Raw genomic sequence first — 20,080 nt, 5'->3', positions numbered from 1 at the left:
TAAAGCGGACAGGCAAACATCAGTTTCCTTGGGAAAGAAAAAGCAACTCCATAAATGCAAGAAAGTTCCAATGGCTACACTTCAACATGACCCTCCTCCCATTCTCTTGGACCTGAGGAAGAGGTTACAAGTGAGCAAGGCAAATGACATTATGTGAATACAGTTTAAACGATAACACACACGGGTAACCCAGTGCAGGAAATAATACAACTTTCCCTCCCTTGTTTTCATTTGCATTTTACTTTTATTTATTTTTGCTTTAATAATGCATATTCTGTTCACGCAAAAAGGGCAAAGGACAGAAAGCAGGGGTTTAACTTGGCTGATGAAAAATCAAGCAGGATGACATTTCCAGTTTCATGAACAACCTAAAACTAGGAGAAATAGAAAAGTCACAGCTGGTACCACAGAGCACGCCCAACTTCACAGCTGTCTCCTCTTAGGACCTTTGGCTAGGGTGAGAGAAGCTTTGAAGACAGTGGCCTCTAGTGGACTTGGATAAGTGGCAGATTTTTTTTTTTAATTTTTAATTTTTTTGAATCATGGTAGCTGCATCACAAAAGCTCCAATCAAGAGGGTGGTAAAAAGAAGGCACAGATCATTGCAAATACCAGACTTTCTCTTTCTCTTTTTGTAAATATACCATCATATATAAGCTAAAATTTCTCTTAGGGTGGTGGGGTTTGCTGGCAGGGAAAGGGACAGGTTGAACCTACAATTGCATATGTAATAGAATCCTAATGGGGGGACAAAGAGCGAGGCAGCTCTTAGCCTGAAGCAAAAGAAAAGGACACTCGCTTCTGACTACGTGTAGTACAAACACTAGGGAAGTCTGTGACAAAACACGATTAAAAAATCATAAAATTATAAAGCTTGTAAACGAATAATCTGAAATTACATTTTATTAATGGAAAATATCATCAAAATAGTACCACTATGGACTAAACTGCCTGAGTTTTCATTTCGCATTGAGATCTCAGAGTAGAAAAGCCTTTAGCACAATTTTGCTCTGTGTAAGTCACAACGAGTGCCAGCCCCAGGACTAAACCCTGGGGAAGATTCTCCTCTTGGATGGAATTTGTGTTGTGCTATCAAGACTTTTGTGCTAATCTTTCAAACAGGGACATTTTGAGGCAAACCTTTAATCTTTTGGCACAAGATTATTTTGGCTGGGGCAGAAAATTTGAGTCTCGGACTCAGGATGAATAATGTGACATTTCATTGATCAAGTATTCATTTTGATTGTAGAGCTTTCTTTATGTCGTTCACTTCCATCTAGAAAGAGAAAAATAAGAATGGAACAAAGTCATAATGAATTGGCTGGTTTTATAGAAGCTGAAAGATTATCAACCTGGTCGACTGAAAGAAAACAATCAATCTGACAATTTTAAAGGTGACATGACATCTGAATAGACAATCAACAGCAATGTCAGAAGTGACATCAACACAGAACAGGCACACAGACACGAGGCACTAGGAAATGGTGCACATTTTGATTCTCAGGCTGCCAGGCTGCAAAGTTTGTCAAAAGCAGCAATAATTCCAGTTTCTTAGCCAGAGGGTAGAGCAGGCGGTCCTAACAGGCTGGGCCATCTGGCAGTGTTGGAAGGCAGCTGTGGTTGGCTCAAGGGGGTGTCTGTCAGCACCCCCAAAATGATGGCAAGCAGCTACCTATCCTTTGTTAAGCAGCATGGGTCCCCATCACCACAAGCGCACCAACTGGATGAAAGCTAAAAGTCTACCTTCGGTCAATCAGAACTCCCACGCATTCTCTGCCATTTGGTAACAGCAGTGTTGAATCAGAGGCTACAGGGGACAGAGCTCTAACACCCTGGCAGGACAGAAATGGCCATCACTGAGAAATCAAGAGCAAATGCCCCCGAACGTGGACAGCTGTGGCCCCTGGAGCCATAGTGACCACATATAATGAGGCCTCTTGGAAATGGAGGTGGGAGAGGGGCTTTTCACAGAGATGTTTAAGATAAATTCCAGGCTGGGTGCGGTGGCTCACACCTGTAATCCCAGCACTTTGGGAGGCTGAGGCAGGCGGATCACCTGAGGTCACGAGATCGAGACCATCCTGGCTAACACAGTGAAACCCCGTCTCTACTAAAAATACAAAAAATTAGCCAGGTGTGGTGGCACATGCCTGTAGTCCCAGCTAATCGGGAGTCTGAGGCAGGAGAATTGCTTGAACCCGGGAGCCGGAGGTTGCAGGGAGCCAAGATGGCGCCAGTGCACTCCAGCCTGGGTCACAGAGCGAGACTCCGTCTCAAAAAGAAAGAAAAAAAAAAAGATAAATTCCAAATGAGAAACCCAATTTGGGGCACATTTCCTAATGTTTCCCTTCCCCAAGACTTCCTGGGGAAACGATATGTAGTAAGCCCATACGATTCTAAGAAGATGGTCACAGGAAATGTATCCAGATCTGCAGAGAGGTGACAATCATTTATTTTTGAAATAAAAGCCCTGACAACGTCCTGCCCCACAGAGCCTAGGACTCACGGGCAGCAGAACCCAAAGGGATGCACCTGCAACCGAAGCCGGATTTTCTTCTCTTCATCCAACTCAGACAATAACTGTTTAATCTCTCGTCTGAAAAGCAAATGGCAATGAAATTAACCAGAATCCCAGACTTCCTTCATCAGAGATCAGAAATCTCTTATTATCACTACAAAATCCATCTGATCCTTTTTTACAAAGAAACTGTGGACAAAACATCATTATTTTCTTTGCATTGTTACTGCTTAAAATTTGTTTCAGACAGTAAGGCTCACCATTATTCTGGGGCCCCTAAAATATGTAGCCAGCAACTGGTGGGTGCGGAAGTGATCTTTGAAATCCCTTAGTCCAAACTTCTCTCAAAAGGATAAGATGGGGAAACTGAGGCCCAGCGTAGTGGCCTGACTTGCCCAATTACTAGACTTCATGTAACCTGTCAGAATATGACAGGTTCATATTCTGTCATCTTCCCCATAACCATTCCTTTATTACAAAATCACTGGGCTTTAAATGTACTTATTATAATTTTTTTTTTGAGACAAGGGCTTGCTCTATTGTTCAGGCTGAAGTGCAGTGGCACGATCACAGGTCACTGCAGCCTCAACCTCCCAAACTCAAGCGATCCTCCTGCCTCAGCCTCCTGAGTAGCTAGGACTACAAGCGCACACCACCATGCCAGGCCAATTTTTAAAATTATTTTTGTAGAGATGGGGGTCTATGTTGCCCAGGCTGGTCTTGAACTCCTGGGCTCTAGCAATCCTCCTGCCTTGGCCTCCCAAAGTGCTAGGATTACAGACATGAACCACTAAGCCTGGCTCTTCTTGTAATTTTTATTGCAGATGTTTTTACCACTCCATATATATTTCCTTTATTTTATTTATTTATTTATTTATTTATTTTTATTATTATTATTTTTTGAGATGGAGTCTCACTCTGTTGCCCAGGCTGGAGTTCAGTGGGGTGATCTCGGCTCATGGCAACCTCCACCTCCTGGGTTCAAGCGATCCTCCTGCCTCAGCCTCCCGAGGAGCTGGGATTACAGGCACACACCACCATGCCTGGCTAATTTTTGTATTTTTAGTAGAGACGGGGTTTCACCATGTTGGCCAGGCTGGTCCCGAACCCCTCACCTCAGCTGATCAGCCCACCTCAGCCTCCCAAAGTGCTAGGATTACAGGCGTAAGCCACCGCACCTGGCCTATTTCCTTTATTTTCAATAGGGTTTTTAATTGCTGAAAGGCTACTGGTATGTTTTCATGGATTCTCACAAAATCCTACACAGTAAGTCCCAAAATCTTGGGGGTAAAATAATTGGAGTAACGGTATGGCAATCATGTCTTAGAGAAACTGGCATGACTTAGGATCCACGGCCTAATGCCCTTTCCAACATGAAAAATAATGAAGTGCACAGCACTAACCATCCCACAAAGTTAGGGCTCTATACTTAGGACACTGCAACCATCCAAACACTGGGCAGAGAGCTGTCCTCCATTTTCACGTATCCAACCCTCCATTTTACATGCATATTTTTACAGACTGGATTGGAAAATCAAGAAACAAAGATGCCTGAGACACCACAGTAAAATAAGGTGGAAGTTATATTGCATTTTCTCACTTCGGATGAGCACGATTATGGTCCCTATTCTCTGGGGCAGTGTCCCAGCTCTGCTGTCAACATACTGGGTTTATATCACAACGAATATGAACCAGTTGTGATTCATTACTGTATTTATTTAAGCACACATCATGCACCCATATCTCAGTGGGTACTACTTAGGGATTAGGAAGGAAGAAGGTGAGACTCCAAGCAAATGCTCCAACCCCAGGAGACTGGCAGGCAAAGCCTCAAGCAGTCCAGCTGTGGGGAGTTAATTGGGGAAAGCAGTCCAAAGAAAGTCACTAAGTCTTGAACTAGTGAAATGAAAATGAGCTTAAGTCTATGAGGAGGAAGAAACACAGGGGAATTGACAGAGAAAAGCCAGAGAAAAGCAGGGAGGTGAGAACCAGCTTATTTGGGGATAAGGAGAGCTGGTGTGGACTTGAGTTGAAGGCTAACAGGAAACTGACATGAAGAACTAATACAAGAGACTAGTAGGGACCCACTGACCCTGGGCACGAAGGCCAGACTGACGTAGGCAGCAAAAGGCAGGCTTTGGAAGAGAGGCCACTGTGGGGTGTTGACTCAAGAGATGTTGGCCGGGGAAAGACAATTCCCACCAACTATTTGCAGGCTTCACAGTGGGGGAGAAACATGGTGTGGCAGCCCGGAAGCACAGGGCATTTCAGATGTTGCAGGCACCTCTCAGAGGGTCCAAATGGCTAAAGCCCTGAATTCAAGACAGTCTGATGCCATGATGGTCCTGTTCAGAAGGCAAGAACCAATGCTCTGGGGTATCCTGGGGCCTCTGGGATGTCCTGTCTAGGAAAGAGACACAGGTCACCTGGACGTGGATGGGGCCTTTGGGTACCCAAATGAGTAACCTCCAGAGCCAGATAGGAGCTGGGGACTTTAAGGGGTTAGAGGTAGCCTGGCTGGCCCCAGGATTCCTTCTCAAGTACCATCTGTCAGTCCTGTATATTAATCTGATGGATCTCTTCCAGGCTGGGGTAAGTCCAAGAGGCTTCAATTCCCTCCCAGCCTGAGTGGAACAGAACCCGCTTAGAGCCACATTACTCAAAGCGAATTCCATGGAACCCTCATCCTAGGATGCTCTGGAAAAAAAAGGTTCTGTGATTAAGCAGGTGTGGGACACCTTGCATATGCTATCCTCTCCATCCTCCCAATGCAAAGCGAAGGCTCTGAAGAGCCCTTCAGAAAAGAACTTAAGTTTGCTTAACCCAGTTATCCCCCCAAAGTGACCACAAAACACATTAGGGCCCTCAAGCCACGTAGAGGGAGGCAGGTGACAGGGCTTCTGCTGACCCCAGACTGGCAGAGGGCTTCATCGCTGTAAGTCTCTGGCTGCATCTCCTGTCACCACCCTAGGCACCTCCAATCCAAGGAGGCCAGTCACCTGGGGATGTGTTGACCTCACCAGGCTGCCCCGTGTGGCCAGGAATCAACATGATGTTTTCGCTGCTGGAGTAGTGTGCTCTTGGCAATCCTAAATCATCGTTCAAAATCCTACCCGGGAAATAACTCTTTGAGATGCCTCCCTTGATTCTCTCAAGAAACAGCTAACTGATCCCTAAACTCCTCGAGTCTCAGTTTACTCAGAGCAGTGCCTCCCTACATTTTTTTTTTTTTTTAGACGGAGTCTCGCTCTGTCACCCATGCTGGAGTGCAGTGGCGCAATCTTGGCTCACTGCAACCTCCTCCTCCTGGGTTCAAGCAATTCTCCTGCCTCAGCCTCCCAAGTGGCTGGGATTACAGGTGCACGCCACCACGCCCAACTAATTTTTTTGTATTTTTAGTAGAGACAGGGTTTCGCCATGTTGGCCAGGCTAGTCTCAAACTCCTGACCTCAGGTGATTCACCTGCCTTGGCCTCCCAAAGTGCTGAGATTACAGGCATGAGCCACCATGCCCATTCTCTACTTCTAATCCTCCTATGGGCTTTGTCATTGCAAACCACATCCTGGATGATAATGATGTATGATACTTATTTTTGTGTCCAGGTCTTTCTCCTCAACAAAGTGCTCCTTGAGGATTAGAGATGTGGCGAGAGTGTGTGTGCAGCCATGCAGGAGGAAAGACCCCCACTGCCCCGCCCCGCCCACTGCAGTCTCATGGTGAGAACATCTTACTGAGTGTAAAATCTTGGGCTTCAAGATTCCCTACATCTTCTTCATACATTACTTGTACCTCAATGCAGGCCAACTGCTTCATCTGGCAGCTAAGTGAAGAAATTGCCATTTTTCTGTTGCAAGAGGAAAAGCTAGCTGTTGAGCTTATTTAAGAAGTGGTTCATGTACATACTGTATTTTATGGGGGATTTAAATGCTTTTCTTCTTAGCAGCCTGCTGAGAGCATCAGTCCCTGCAATGGACTCATCCCTCTATGCCCCATGGCCAGCCCGTGCCCTTCCTGCACACAGTAAGTCCAGCAAAAACATGCAGCAAAATTTAGGTATAAATTAAGACTCTCGGGGTCTACACGCACTCCCACCATTGCTGCCACCATCACCGGGGAGACCAGGCCCGCCCTCCAAGGCAGGCTGGGATCCATGCTTTCAGAACTAGGTGCTGGCCTGGCAGAGAGCAACCTGGGTGACGGCCCCCAAGAGTCCCCAGGCACTCACTTCTGCTGGTCCTTCATGGTCTCGATGATGCTCCTCAGCTCGCGGACCTGTGTCCTTAGCTCCTCCACGGCCGCCTGGCTGCTGGCCGCAGGCTCCATCTTTGGTTTTCCTTCCGTGCCGAACAGAGATGGGGAGTTGGCTCTGTATCCAGCTGTTCCCAAAGAGAATGATAGGGGGGAGGGTGCCGCTGAGGACAGAGGGGCTGGCCCACCGCCACCTGCTGCCATGGTCCCTGGCTTGGGCGGCAGGGATGCTTTGTTGTCAGACACCTGTGACGAGGGAAGGCAGGGAGGGTTCAGGGCCGGGGATTTGTGTGCTGCGTCTTTGTCCTGGTTAGTCAAACTCTCGGTTAACACCACTGTCCCCGCCTCTCTCCACACACTCCATTCACTTGTTCCTTCATCCACAAGCCACCAAGGGCCTGCTTGGTACAGGCATTTCCCCCTTACTCACATGCTGCCTTCTATGTATTTTAAATGTGACCTTCTTTCTGGACAGAGAGTTTCCGACTGGTTCAATATACACATTGAGATGCCCAACTACTTGCCAGGCACCACAAACTCTGAAGTGAACAAGACATGCCTTAATAGGCATTCTCCTGGTCTCCAGGGAGCTCAGAACCCAGTGGGGTGCAGACAGACAGACAGACCAACGCACTGAGATGGGGGGATGACTGCACAGAGGGAGGTGAGCATACAGAGCCCCAGAAACACAGAAAAGGGGCCAGCCATCCAGACGGGTAGGCATCGCAAGCAGGTGCTGACAGTCCCGTCTTGGAGGAGGACCAAGAAGTAGCCAGAGGAAAGGAGGGGCGCTTAGAGAAAGAAGCTGCAGCGGGAGGGAACACGCCAGGCAAAGGTCTAGAGACCGCAGAGCAAAATGCATTGGTGGGAAGTACTGCTAGACCGTCAAAGGGGGCAAGAGAGGGCCTTGGGGGCAGAGCTAAGGCTGGGAAGTACAAGCGGCTAGGCGAAAGGGTGAGAGGAGGGCACACGGTGCTGAGGACCATGCTGGCTGCAGAAAGGCTGAAGGGTTGGCAGATCTGGAGCTGGAGAGAACTGCTGGGAGAGTCTTACACAACGTAAGCTAGAAGCGGTCAGGGTTGGACCCAGGCAGTGGCTAGGAGGATAGACACAAGACAACTTTGAGTGATGTGGCGAAGGCAAGCACAGCCGACATAGAGCACCAGGCATTGTTCCCAGTGCTGGGGGCAGGAGTGGGCCAGGAGGATGGAGACCCTGCCCTCATGGAACAGACGCCTTGTGAGCAGGGAGATGTGGTCCTGGACAGGATGCAGAGGGTGGAGGAGGAAGGACAGATCAGGGACCACGGGTGTGGTGCACACACCAGGCATCGAGATTGTACCTTTCATGGGAGAAACAGCAGATTGAAGAATCAGATAATGATTTCCGTTTTTGACACATTGGATTTTAGGAGCCCTTAGTGACTGGGAAAGAGGTGAGGAAGAGGGGATGAAGCAGAAGACAGGCCTGGAGGAGAGTCCAGAAGGAACGAAGTGGTTGCATGCGTGGGTGAAGGGTGCTGAGAGGAAAACTGGGTGGAGTCCACTTGATGGAGCCAGGGAGACAGAAAGCTGCTCCTGGCAGATGAGCACCTGGATGGGAGGTGAAGGTGTGGCCTGCAAGTTTAGGACTCTCTTTCCAGAAACTTGGTTAAGGCAGGAAGACGGGAGAGAGGGAGCATGCTCATGCGGAAGCTTCAGGGGGAGGTGGGATCAGGGAAGGGCTCTGTTCACTTTCCAGAACTGGGGAGACCCTAAGCTGCACGATACGCTGAGAGAAAGAGCCAGCGAAGGGCCAGGCTGAAGATGGAGGAGACTGGCGGGGGAGGCCTGATGGAGAAGTGTCCTGAGGAGGCCAGGAGGGCCGAGGAAGAAGGACAGTCATGGGCGAGAGAGAAGAGGGGTGCCCAGTAGGCCCCTGGGGGAGAAGGCACCAACAAGGGAGCTGGGAGGCAGGTGGCGAGGAGGGAAAAGAGTGGGACAGGATGTTGGGAGGCAGGGGCGATGAGCAGCAGGGCAGAAGTAGAGGCTGGTGGTGAAGCTTGGCAACGCGGCCGTGAGACTCCCTCCAGCAGCAGGTACCCAGCAGGCTACCCCAGCGCAGGAGCCAAAAGGGGCTTGGCTGGCATGGCGAGGAGGCAGAGTCTGGATTCAGGCTGTGCTAGAGGGAGAGACTGGGCAGAGAAAGCCAAAAGCAGATGGGCCATCATTCCCAGCCTCTCTGCTCGCCTTTTTTCTGCCAAGTTACCATTGAGGAAAAGTGCTCTCTGCTGCCAGGAATAGCGCTCCACCAGCCTGTGCTTTATCATTAGTAGGAGTCAGAGTAAGAGGGAAGAGGAACTGACATTTCTGGAGCAATGATCACATGCCGGACACCGGCTAGACAATTTGAGCAATGATCGGTTGGCACAAGCATTTTACCAAGCAGAAAACTGAGGCTTAGAGAAGTGGCTGAGTAGTTCCCCAAGACTCATAGGTAATAACTGGCAGAACAGGGGATCAATTCCCTATCAACTGGATCCCTCAAGTCCAGCACTGCGACTGTGGCTGCCTGAGTCTGAAGATTCGCACTCTCCTGTCCTCTCCTTTGCTTGTCACCTATTCCTGGGCTTATGCCTTTTCCTGTTGCCCATCCTGCATCCTTGCGGACCTCCCATACTCCTGTGACCCTCCAATGCCTTTGCACTGACTGACTTCCAGACACTTCTTGAATCAATGCTTCTCTTGGCATTTCCTATATGACACACTCTCCCGGCCCATTTCGGCTACTGAGCAATTTTAAAGCCCTCACAGAGTATAGGCCACCGCCCTCCCTGATCAAATTAGTTCAAGTGGAATTTCTAGAAGCACTGAAGAGCACAACATGACAACTCCGGGGAAGTGAAATAGGCTAATGGGATACAACTGTGTAAATCAGAACCACGAAAACCCACTGTCCACCAGTAGATGTCACTGTAGAGACACCCCAGGGATGTCAAATGAAACTATACCTACGGTCACCAGAAAAAACGGGTCTAAATGCAATTTCTGCAGATGGAATCCTTTTATAAAGAAAGAATGCTTCGGTTTTTGAATAATTACAACTGATCTGTTGTATAGGATCACGTTTTGCTTACTGTATCAGATTTTTCAGAAAATCTATACATGTAAATTCTTAAATCTATGGAGAAGGAAAATTCCACGGTAACCTTTGATTTCTTTGTGCTATTCCTGCTTCAAGTGACTATAGATTTCTGCTTTTACACAGAAAGAAGTTGCTAATATTCAGAGAAAATAATTTCAATTGACTTGGTTTTCTTAGTGGGAGAAAATGGAATTTTAAAATCTTGGTTCGTATTCATAGGAAGAGAATTTGCACAAGATGCTCCTCAAAAGTTACATGCAGTAGCTAAAAGTTAAATGTCTTCCTTGTTTCTCATAAACTAATAAAGTATCTATACTATTCTCTGGGCATGGAATAAAATTAAAGTGTTTTTAGACTATAAATTTATCATAGAATGTGACTCCAAATCAATTTTCTTTAAGAGACCACATTAGTTATTTATATTTATGATCTTCCAACTATAATTTGTGACCAGCTTTGAACATAAAAGACAAGATCTGTGGGCAGAGGGCACAGCATTTAATATATTTAATGTCTTCTCTCTAGACGCCTCAAGGCTTTTTAAATTGTTCTAGTTGTGGTGATGGTGGTAGTGTGTGAAGGTATTTGTGAATGTGTGTGTGATGGTATGAAGACGAGATCAAACCACAAGAGAACAACATGGGAAATAAACAACTGAACTTGTATCTCAGGGATTCTGCCTAGTTTCGGAGACTGCAACATGCCTTGGGGATTTTGATGAGTAACAGAATCGCTGTCACTGAAGAATGACAAACACCTGCACTGTTTGTGTATCTTTGTTTGGTTTATAACCCATCATTAGCACATGCATGAAATGACAGGGACACCCTCACCATGGCTGGTGACTCACTTGGGATATGGTAACAGTCTTGGAAGTTTTCTTTGACGCATCCACTCCTCTGTGCGCAAGTGAAATGTGTTCCTCCTTATCCTCTTCGGGACTTGGGGAGTCGAAGATATCAGGGCTTGAAAGGGATGACTGATAAAGCCAAAAGAAAATGCTTTTGTCAGAATTACACCTTAGCTGACACCACTTTCGTTAATATAATGCTGTATGCTTTCCAAAGCACTCGACACTGCTATTTTGTCTTCTCACGATAACCCTGTGAGGCAAAAAAGTGTGCTGTTATCCACACGCTCAAGTCACATAGCTGATTAGTGGCAGAACTGCGACTAAGAAGCAAGGTTTCCTAAACCAGGGATCTTGCCACTGATGTCCATCAATCACTTCATCCTTGCAAGCATCCATCGTCCATCCTTTCCTGCTCCTTCCTCTAAACATTTGCTACCATGTGCCAAGCAGTGAGCTTGTACTGCAGACTTAGTGACATGCCACACAGGATGCCTGCCCTCACAGGGCTGACAGTCTACCAGGGAAGAACACACATGTCAACAAGAGGCTGCTCTAATCTGCCTCTCCTCCATTCCCTCCTCTTCCTTTTTCTTGACCTTTTCCATGATCACTAAATCTGCTGCATACGGAAGTGCCCTAAAGGATGTGTCTGAGAGAAAACCATTTCCAGGGATAAGGGCTCACCAGGCTTGTGGTCCAGTGACCAGTGTTTCCTCAGCTTGAGAGCACAGCCCTGCTCGCTAGTGCAACAAGTTCATATCTCCTTTCGTACCTGCTGCTAAATCTCTGCCCTCATTATTGCTGACAGTCAACATTCATTTTGGAGTCTGTATTGCTATAGTATATTTACAGAATGGCAGCATCTTTTGGTAAAATATAGGACGACACTCCTGTTCTTTCTGCCTCACTGTGAAGATCACTATAAAGATAAAAAAGCCAGATGAGGCCAGATGCAGTGGCTCATGACCGTAATCCCAACACGGGGATTATGAGGCGGGAGGATCTCTTGAGCCCAGGAATTTGGGACCAGCCTGGGCAACATGGCGAAACTCCATCTCTACGAAAAATACAAAAATTAGCCAGGCATGGTGGTGTGCACCTGGAGTCCCAGCTACTCGGGAGGCTGAGGTGGAAGGATGACTTGAGCCCCGGAGGTCGAGGGTGCAGTGAGCCATTGACATTGCACCACTGCACTCCAGCCTGGACAAAAGAGTGGGGACCCTGTCTGGAAAAAAAAAAAAAATTCTGGACCAATTCACTGGAATTCACTTGGTCACAGATGATCACTGGGCTAGAATTTCCCTATTTTGGAACAAAGCAAATTAAAATAAGAGTTCCTATAGCAAGGAATCCTTTATAATGAAGAATCTTCCACAGATCTCTTTGAGCAAGCTCATCTTCAGCTTCATCTCTATGCTTTCTACCCTGGTGGTAGAAAAACAGTCCCATTTAAAGTCACCACTTGGCGTCATTATAGAAAAATTACACCCAAAAATATAGTATGTTTTCTTCTGTTTACTTAAGGCAGAAACCTAATGCATTTTAGGGAATTTTTAAGCAAATTTTTCAATTTAACAGGTTTTATTTGTTAATCTTCATTTAATCTGAAAATCCAATTACCTAGAATAACGTTTCCCCCACCACCAAGCCTTCTTATTAATCTAGGCTTAACTGCTTAGCCACCATACCATGCCTGAATCCTTTCATTTTGAGATTTTATTCAAAAAGCCAGTTCCCTCCATTACAACCTAGGGTTCATGAGCTGCCAATCAAAGCTTGCTCTTTGAGTCCTATAAACATAAAGAACTTCAGCTAGGGTCAGAGGCCCCAGGCTGGGGAATCATGACTGGTGCATTTCCTCCATCATTTCCCCCAGTGGCCTTTGAGGAATACGCCCATATCCACTAAGCCTCCACTTGCCTATGAAAAATCCACAGGTGCTAACTGAAGAAGAGTAAATAGGAATTCAATGTACACATCCAAGTAGGGATGAATGGGAATGAAGAGAATATAATATTTATACTTTAAAGCACAAATATATCCTTTTGTTTTAAGTCTGCAAATGAAATCACTTCATATAAAATGCCAAACTTCAAGTCATTGTGCCGTAAGCTTCCTGCAGGCAGTGACCATGTGCTTTTCATTCCAGTTGTATCTTTGGTACCTGGCACAGTGCCGAGCCCATAGGGGATAGATGTCTATAAAGAGTTGTTGAATGAATGAACAACTGTGTAGTCCGAAGGCAGTGAAGATGATATGTCCTCACCACATCCCCCAAATACATACGAACTCTCAGGCATGGGATGTATGGACCAAAGGTGGGACAAGAGATGGTAATTTAAACCTTTCTGTAATTCTGGAAGTCACAAGGCTCTCTAGACCTTGAAAAGTTGGGAAGAATTTGGAAGGAAGACAAAAATGATCAAGGATTTACAGAGAAGATGGAGGAGGTAGGATTGAAAAACAAAATATAGAGATACTAAGAACCAACTAAACAGGTCGTGGGTATAAGAGGGGTGTTGGGGTGGGGTGTGAAGAGGTGAGAGGGAGAAGGGAAAGAAGGTGGTGTTGACAGAGAAGTCTGTATAACAATAAAAAAAGTCAGCTACTTTTAAAAGTGTTTCACCCAAAAAGTTGTCAATGCAGTTAGGTTTTTCATACTAAGAGGAAAAATAGGATGACTCAAACCATACTTCCATACTCTAGATATGAGAGAAGAGGTTCCAAGGAAGTGACATTCTTTTTCTCCTAAATGATGACACCTTAGGTGGGATCAGTGATGACATGAAAATAGGAAGTGTCCTGGGAAACCTGCAAAAGGTTAATTCCTTGGTTTATCTGGGTAGAGGTTATAAGGACTTAGACTCACTGGAACAAGGCAATGTGCTATATGGAAATAAATAGAGAGAGAGAGAGAGAGAGATCGAACTTATACACAAACACAACTTGTGGAAGGTGAGCTTGGAGGGGACAGAACAACCTGTGGCAAAAGCAAAGCATACATTTCCCTTTGACCCACTTCTAGAAAATTTTTACCCAAGTCAATAATTTTAGAGCAGCATCAAGATTTTTCTGCAGTGGCATTCATTTGAGTGTTGTTTATAATGAGGAACTGGAAACAACATAAATGCCCAATAACAATACATTGGCTAAACGCTCACATACTCATAGGTTAGAAAAATGGACAGCCATGAAATGTGATGTCAGGGAAGAATGTGTCATGACTGGGGAGAAAGGCACACAACAGAAGAGGAGAAAAGCAAGTTTCACAACGATGCGTACTACGTAATCCTATTTGTGAAGAAATAATTTTATATATACAAATAATTTTTTTTAAAAAAGCTAAGGCTGTATAACAAAAAGTTAACGGTTCTTTGCACTGGGGAGCAGGATTACAGATAACTTTCTTCTTTACACATTTTGTAGTTCAAATTTGGTACAATAAATGTGTAATAGGTTTGCAATAAAAAGTCATTCAAAACGACCCAAACAAAAATCTTCTATGGGTTATCCTGAGTGTTCCAATCAGTCTCTCCTTCATCACCAGGTGCCTCATATGTTTGAAAACAATCTCCTGAAGGCCTGTGTGGTATTCTGTGGAGGGGCACAGGCAACGGGGATTTGAGAGAGAAAGGTTCGGCTGCTGCCTGGCGCTATATAGGAGCAGATCTTTATTTAGTAAAGTTTTGTTTTGTTTACACACCAAACCAGCCTCATTCTCCTCTCCCCACCCATAAAACGTGATTTTTTTTCTTACCCATTTCATTTCAGGTTCAAATAAGAATCAGTCTGGAAGGAAAGAAAAGGAAAGTGGGAATACGGAGCACCTACCTTGCTGGCAGAAACACAAAGAACAAATAGAAAGAAATGCCGCTCAAGTCAAGAAGACTGAAATCACTTTTGGTTGGCAGTGTATCTCATGGCCTCCCTCTCCCAGGGTGTCCACAAATCGGCTGCTTGCAGAAGAGTCCTTAGCTAGAGTTTCTAATCTGTCCTGCTTTTCCGCTGTAGAGAAGTAAGGGGACATACAGTTTGAGGAGACACTTACAGATGTGAGGGACTGGGACGGAGGCCGCCTCCCTGTAGCTTTTGGTCTGCTTGTGGTCGGATGACTGAGTTTCTCAGTAGATGATACCACGGAGTCAAAACCTTCTAAGTCTAAAACAAAAGTAAAACAGTTTTAAGAGCCAAAATAGGAGCAAAGACTCTTATGATATGTCATAAGCACCTCTCTTCCTCAATAATAATACTTTCTGTCTGGATTACACTTCATCTTTTACAAAGGCTGTTTACGTCCTTTGGTCATTCAATAAACAGGATTCAAACTGAATGGAATAATCATGTCCTTCTTAGTTTAACAAGCTATTGCATGGAAGAGAGACAAACAGGATTTTTCTTTTTCCCTTCTACAGCTATATCCATAAATCTTTAAAAAGCTACAGAAAGAGGATTAGAGGAAGAATCCTCTTTTTTCCACAAATCCAAGTCCATTTTAGTAGACAGAACACTCTGGCAGTCTCGACACAAAAGGCAGTTATTACAAGGTACAACAGCCACAAGCGAGTGGATGCCGGTCATTGATTCCAAAAGACAAGAAGAGATGGCAGTCCTGCTCCTCTGCACTTGTGACTGGTCTAGAGGCAGCTATGTAGTCCAATTTGAGTTACTGAGCAATACAGGGCAGTATACTGAGAGCCTGTGGGAAACAGATTTTTCTCTCTGTCCAGAGAGAGGCAAGTGAGAAGGCCTTTTGTGTTGCTGTTCCTCTTCTTTCTTGCTTGGGATGCTACTGTGTAAGGACAGGATGTCTGGAGCTGTGGCAGCCATCTGGTGACCATGTGGCCATCTAGTCACAGGATGGCAAGGCAGAAAAATGGAAAATGTTAACTGACAACCCCGATGGGTTGCAACCCTGGGATGATCTAGTGCCCAGACTTCTTGCCATGTGAAATTAACAAACGCCTGTTATTTCAGCCAGTTTTAATCAGATATTCTTTATTTGAAGCTAAAAACATCCTAACTGCCATAACTGCAGCTATACTGGTCCAGGACAGAGAAGTTAAAAAAAATGATGTGCATTTCCCCTCACTTTATTTTGGGGATAATTCTTTTGCTGATGGTTATAATAAGTGGTCTGGCTGTATGACAGCTTTATTCTATTAATGAACAGGCAGGTGTTATCTGCAAACTATTTTCTTTAGTAGAATATGCAAAATCAAGCACAAGTCACTGGTCAGCAGAAGCCATTAAATTACACCTGGGATTATATTAAGTGACATTATCCTAGCACCTGATGATAACTCCTCTTATCAGGGCAAGGCAGGTATAATGAAAGGTTAACCATCCGCAGAGATGGCACAAAGGAAAACATCAGTGGTGCTCTGAAGCCAAGAGGCAGCCCATCAGCATCCAGTACCTGAATGAGGTTCATAAACACCCATCTCTCTAGCTGGGCTCAGCAGGGTGCCAGGAGGACCCTGGCCAGGGGAGGGCAAAGATTCCCCCTGCTAGAATGTGCTTCTCCAGTCCTGGCTCACTAAGCTGACCCCTCTCAGGGGTCTTCCCTTTAAGAGAACCTTATTATTATTTTTTCTTTCTTTCTTTTCTTCCCCTCCCTCCCTCTTTTTTTTTTTTTTTTTTTTTTTTTTTTTTTTGACAGGGTCTTGCTCTGTCTCCCAGGCTGGAGGGCAGTGGCACAATCTTGGCTCACTGTAGCCTCAACCTCCTGGACTCAGGTGATTGTTCCATCTCAGCCTCCCTACAGGCACGCAACACCATACCTGGCTAATTTTTGTAGAAACGGAGTTTTGACATGTTGCCCAGGCTGGAGAAACTTATTTTCTTAAAAGGTTCTCCTCCAGACTCTACCCTGGGACTCTCCTCTACTGAGTCCATGTTGTCTAAAATGAAAATTCCCCATTACACACTCGGATGGATGCAAAAAGCCACCATCTGACATGAACAACCCCCCCAATTCATCTTTTTAAATCACTTTCCCCTGATGATAAATGTAATACATGATGAGCGTATAATTTTTAAAAAACAAAACACGAAATTGTAACAACGAAAGAAAGTCAGCTATAATCTTACCACATCAAGACAAGCACTGTTAGTATTTTGGTATATTCTCCTCCAGGCTTCTTTTCCTGTAGATAGTATAGCTCATACTACATGTAATGTTGCATTCTGCTTATTTCCCTTAACCGGATATGCCATGTCTCTAAAAATTCTTTGTAAATATTTTAATTGTTGTTGCACTGCAATTAATCAATCCCATTTGTTGGATAGCTAATTTCCAAATCATTTCCCCCTCCTATGGTTTACGGTTTTGGAAGAGCGCCGCACAAATATCCTTGCATGTACTCTACACATAATGAGTTTAGCAGCTTATCCGTGCAGATCTCCAACTGTTCTGGAAGAAGGAAATAAGGCCCAGGACAGGGAGGTTTGTTGGGGGCCGGGCGGGGTGCTGGTTGGGGAGGACAGAGGCATAACGAGGGGCAGAGGAAGGCTCGGGGATAGGAGAGAGGACAAAAACCCAAGAAGCAGATGCTGACTGGCAGCCAGTGAAGGAGATGGAAGAGGGGGCTGTTAAAGTTTCCAGCAAACAGGCAGCTGCCAACGGCCTTGGCTGGTAGCTACCAGGGGCAGAGCTGGACAAACCTATATCATGGCTCTGTCCAGGAAACTAAAACAAGCTCAGGAGCAAAAACTGAACAGGATGAAGTGACTAAAGAACAACGAAAGGCTAATTAACACTGCTTCTCCAACTCAGCTGCACAGAGGAATCACCTGGACAATTTAAAAAAACAAAACACCACTGCATCCCAGGAACTGACTCACCCCATCTAGGGTGCATCCTGGGCACAAGCAGATGTCAATCTCCCCAGGGGATGTGAACATGCGGCAAAAGCTGAGAAGCACTGCTCTAGAAGAGGCTGGGGGCTGAGGGGAGGGAAGGGAGTGAGGATTTGGCCAAGCGGAGGAGTGGAGAGGCCACCAAGTGACTGAAGGGTGTTCCAGGGCCCAGTGAATAGAGAGCCTGCCTGGGCTCTCTAACAGTGGGTCCTCCCATGCTGGGCTGAGGAGCGCTGGCCCGATTTGGAGGGCCACAGAGGTGCTGGAGCACTTGACGAAAATGGTGGCCAAAGGCTCGAATGATTGGTGGCAGGTCAGACACACTGCAGCTGGAGCCAGGAAGAGGCCTGAGATGTGACCCAGCATAACAGTGGGGTGGGAGAGGAATGCAGGGAGCCAGGGGAGGGGATGGGACAGCTTTAGGCCCCTCTTAGGATGGACTTGGTAAGTCCACTTGTGTGCAGGGGTGGACAAGTTCACACCAGGAAACTTCTGCCAGGACTCCAGGGAGGATTCCATCTTTGCCATCACCCGACCCTCCTGGGCCCACTGAATTAAGTCCACCTGGCAGTTTAGGATTTCAGAATGTGTAAGGTGGCAGTCTGTAATGAGTTATACTTTTAAAACAACCCAGAAGTGTGACGTCTGTCTCCCGCACTTAGGCTGTGAGCCCCAGGAGGGCAGGAACTCATCCTTGTGTTCTCAAAGTCTAGAATGTTCCTAGGGAAAACATGCTGGTTCCTCTGTCAATAAAGGAACAAGCGAACAAATGAACAAACTATCTCAAGAAAAAAACCAGGAATGTAGCTTATAGAAGTGGCTCCTAGCGGGATGTGAGTAGCTTCAAGGCTGAAGAAGCATTCTCTGCTATGGATGCAGAGAAGGCGGAATGGCCCATTCTGTTTTACTGGTTGAGGTTTGCACTAAGAAGACCTTTGCACAGTGAAGCCTGGCCATGCTTAGCAAGAGTCTCCAGGACATATGGCAGAGAAGACTGCTCTATTTCTCTCACTCATGAGTAAGAGGAAGGTCCGAATACCTCAGGGGAAGCCACTCTTAACCTCTTAATGCATATATATATTATATATATTATATATTAAAATATAACATATTAAATATTATATTTAATATTTAAATATAATATCTAATTTAATATTTAATATTAAGTGAGTAGGGATGCACCCAACCCAGGTCTTAGGGTGCAGTCTGGCTTCTTGGAAGAGGCCTCAGTTGTGGCACTGAAGGAATTAGGAGAGGAAGCCCTGAAGGGACATACTCAGATGGGGACTGTACACCTCTCTGGTGGCAGCATGTGAATGGTAAGGGGCTTGAAGTGAGAAATCTATTAACAGTGGTTCCAGGCAAGAAATTCAGCGGCCTTAATAATCTGAGACAGGGTGTGGAGGAGAAGAGATGGCTTCCAGAGATATTGGGAGGTAGCGACATTGCCAGGTTTTAGCTGTAAGCAAACTTATATTCTAAAGCTCTGTTTAAAGTGCACAGCAACATGCTATAATGAATGCAGAGAACCATTTAGGAGCTCCCAAAGAACTCTGCTACTCAGAATCCCTACTCAGCTTAATATTAAAATATAATATATATTATATTAAAACATAATATATATTATATTAAAACATAATATATATTATATTAAAACATAATATATATTATATTAAAACATAATATATATTTTATATTAAAACATAATATATATTTTATATTAAAACATAATATATATTTTATATTAAAACATAATATATATTTTATATTAAAACATAATATATATTTTATATTAAAACATAATATATATTTTATATTAAAACATAATATATATTTTATATTAAAACATAATATATTTTATATTAAAACATAATATATATTATATTAAAACATAATATATATTATATTAAAATATAATATATTATAATATATTTTTTAAATATATATTTTAATATATAATATATTTAATATATTATAATATATATTATATTAAGATATTATATATATTATATTAATATTATATATATTATATTAAGATATTATATATATTATATTAATATTATATATATTATATTAATATATTATATATTATATTAATATTATATATATTATATTAATATATTTATATAATATATTATATAAATATATTATATATTATATATTATATTAATATATTATATATTATACAACATATTAATATAATGTATAATATATTATATATTATATTAATATATTATATATTTTATTAATATATTATATATTATATTGATATATTATATAATATATTATATTAATATATTATATATTATATTGATATATTATATAATATATATATTATATATTATATAATATATTATATATATTATATTAATACATAATATATATATATTTTTGAGACAGAGTCTTGCTCTGTCCCTCAGTCTGCAGTGCAGTGATACAATCGCGGCTCACTGCAACCTCTGCCTCCCGGGTTCAAGCAAT

The 20,080-nt window shown here is 44.1% G+C and overlaps 1 protein-coding gene across 1 annotated transcript; it reads right to left on the bottom strand.

Annotated features, from left to right (window-relative positions):
- Positions 1 to 221: 221 nt before the first annotated feature.
- Positions 222 to 15,568, bottom strand: LOC129524260 (SH3 domain-containing kinase-binding protein 1-like). Its single transcript, XM_055349282.2, has 6 exons — positions 15,409 to 15,568; positions 14,790 to 14,899; positions 10,739 to 10,867; positions 6,743 to 7,011; positions 2,532 to 2,595; positions 222 to 1,275 (listed from the first exon to the last, which is right to left on the bottom strand). Exons 1-6 carry the CDS (start codon positions 15,566 to 15,568, stop codon positions 1,234 to 1,236), a joined length of 774 nt encoding a protein of 257 aa, XP_055205257.1. The 3' UTR covers positions 222 to 1,233.
- Between the last annotated feature and the right edge of the window lie 4,512 nt (positions 15,569 to 20,080).

Source organism: Gorilla gorilla, chromosome 12, assembly GCF_029281585.2.
Source record: "Gorilla gorilla gorilla isolate KB3781 chromosome 12, NHGRI_mGorGor1-v2.1_pri, whole genome shotgun sequence".
NCBI classification, from domain to species: Eukaryota; Metazoa; Chordata; class Mammalia; order Primates; family Hominidae; genus Gorilla; species Gorilla gorilla.
Note: the sequence above shows the minus strand (reverse complement) of the source record. Positions and strands in the feature narration are given on the sequence as shown.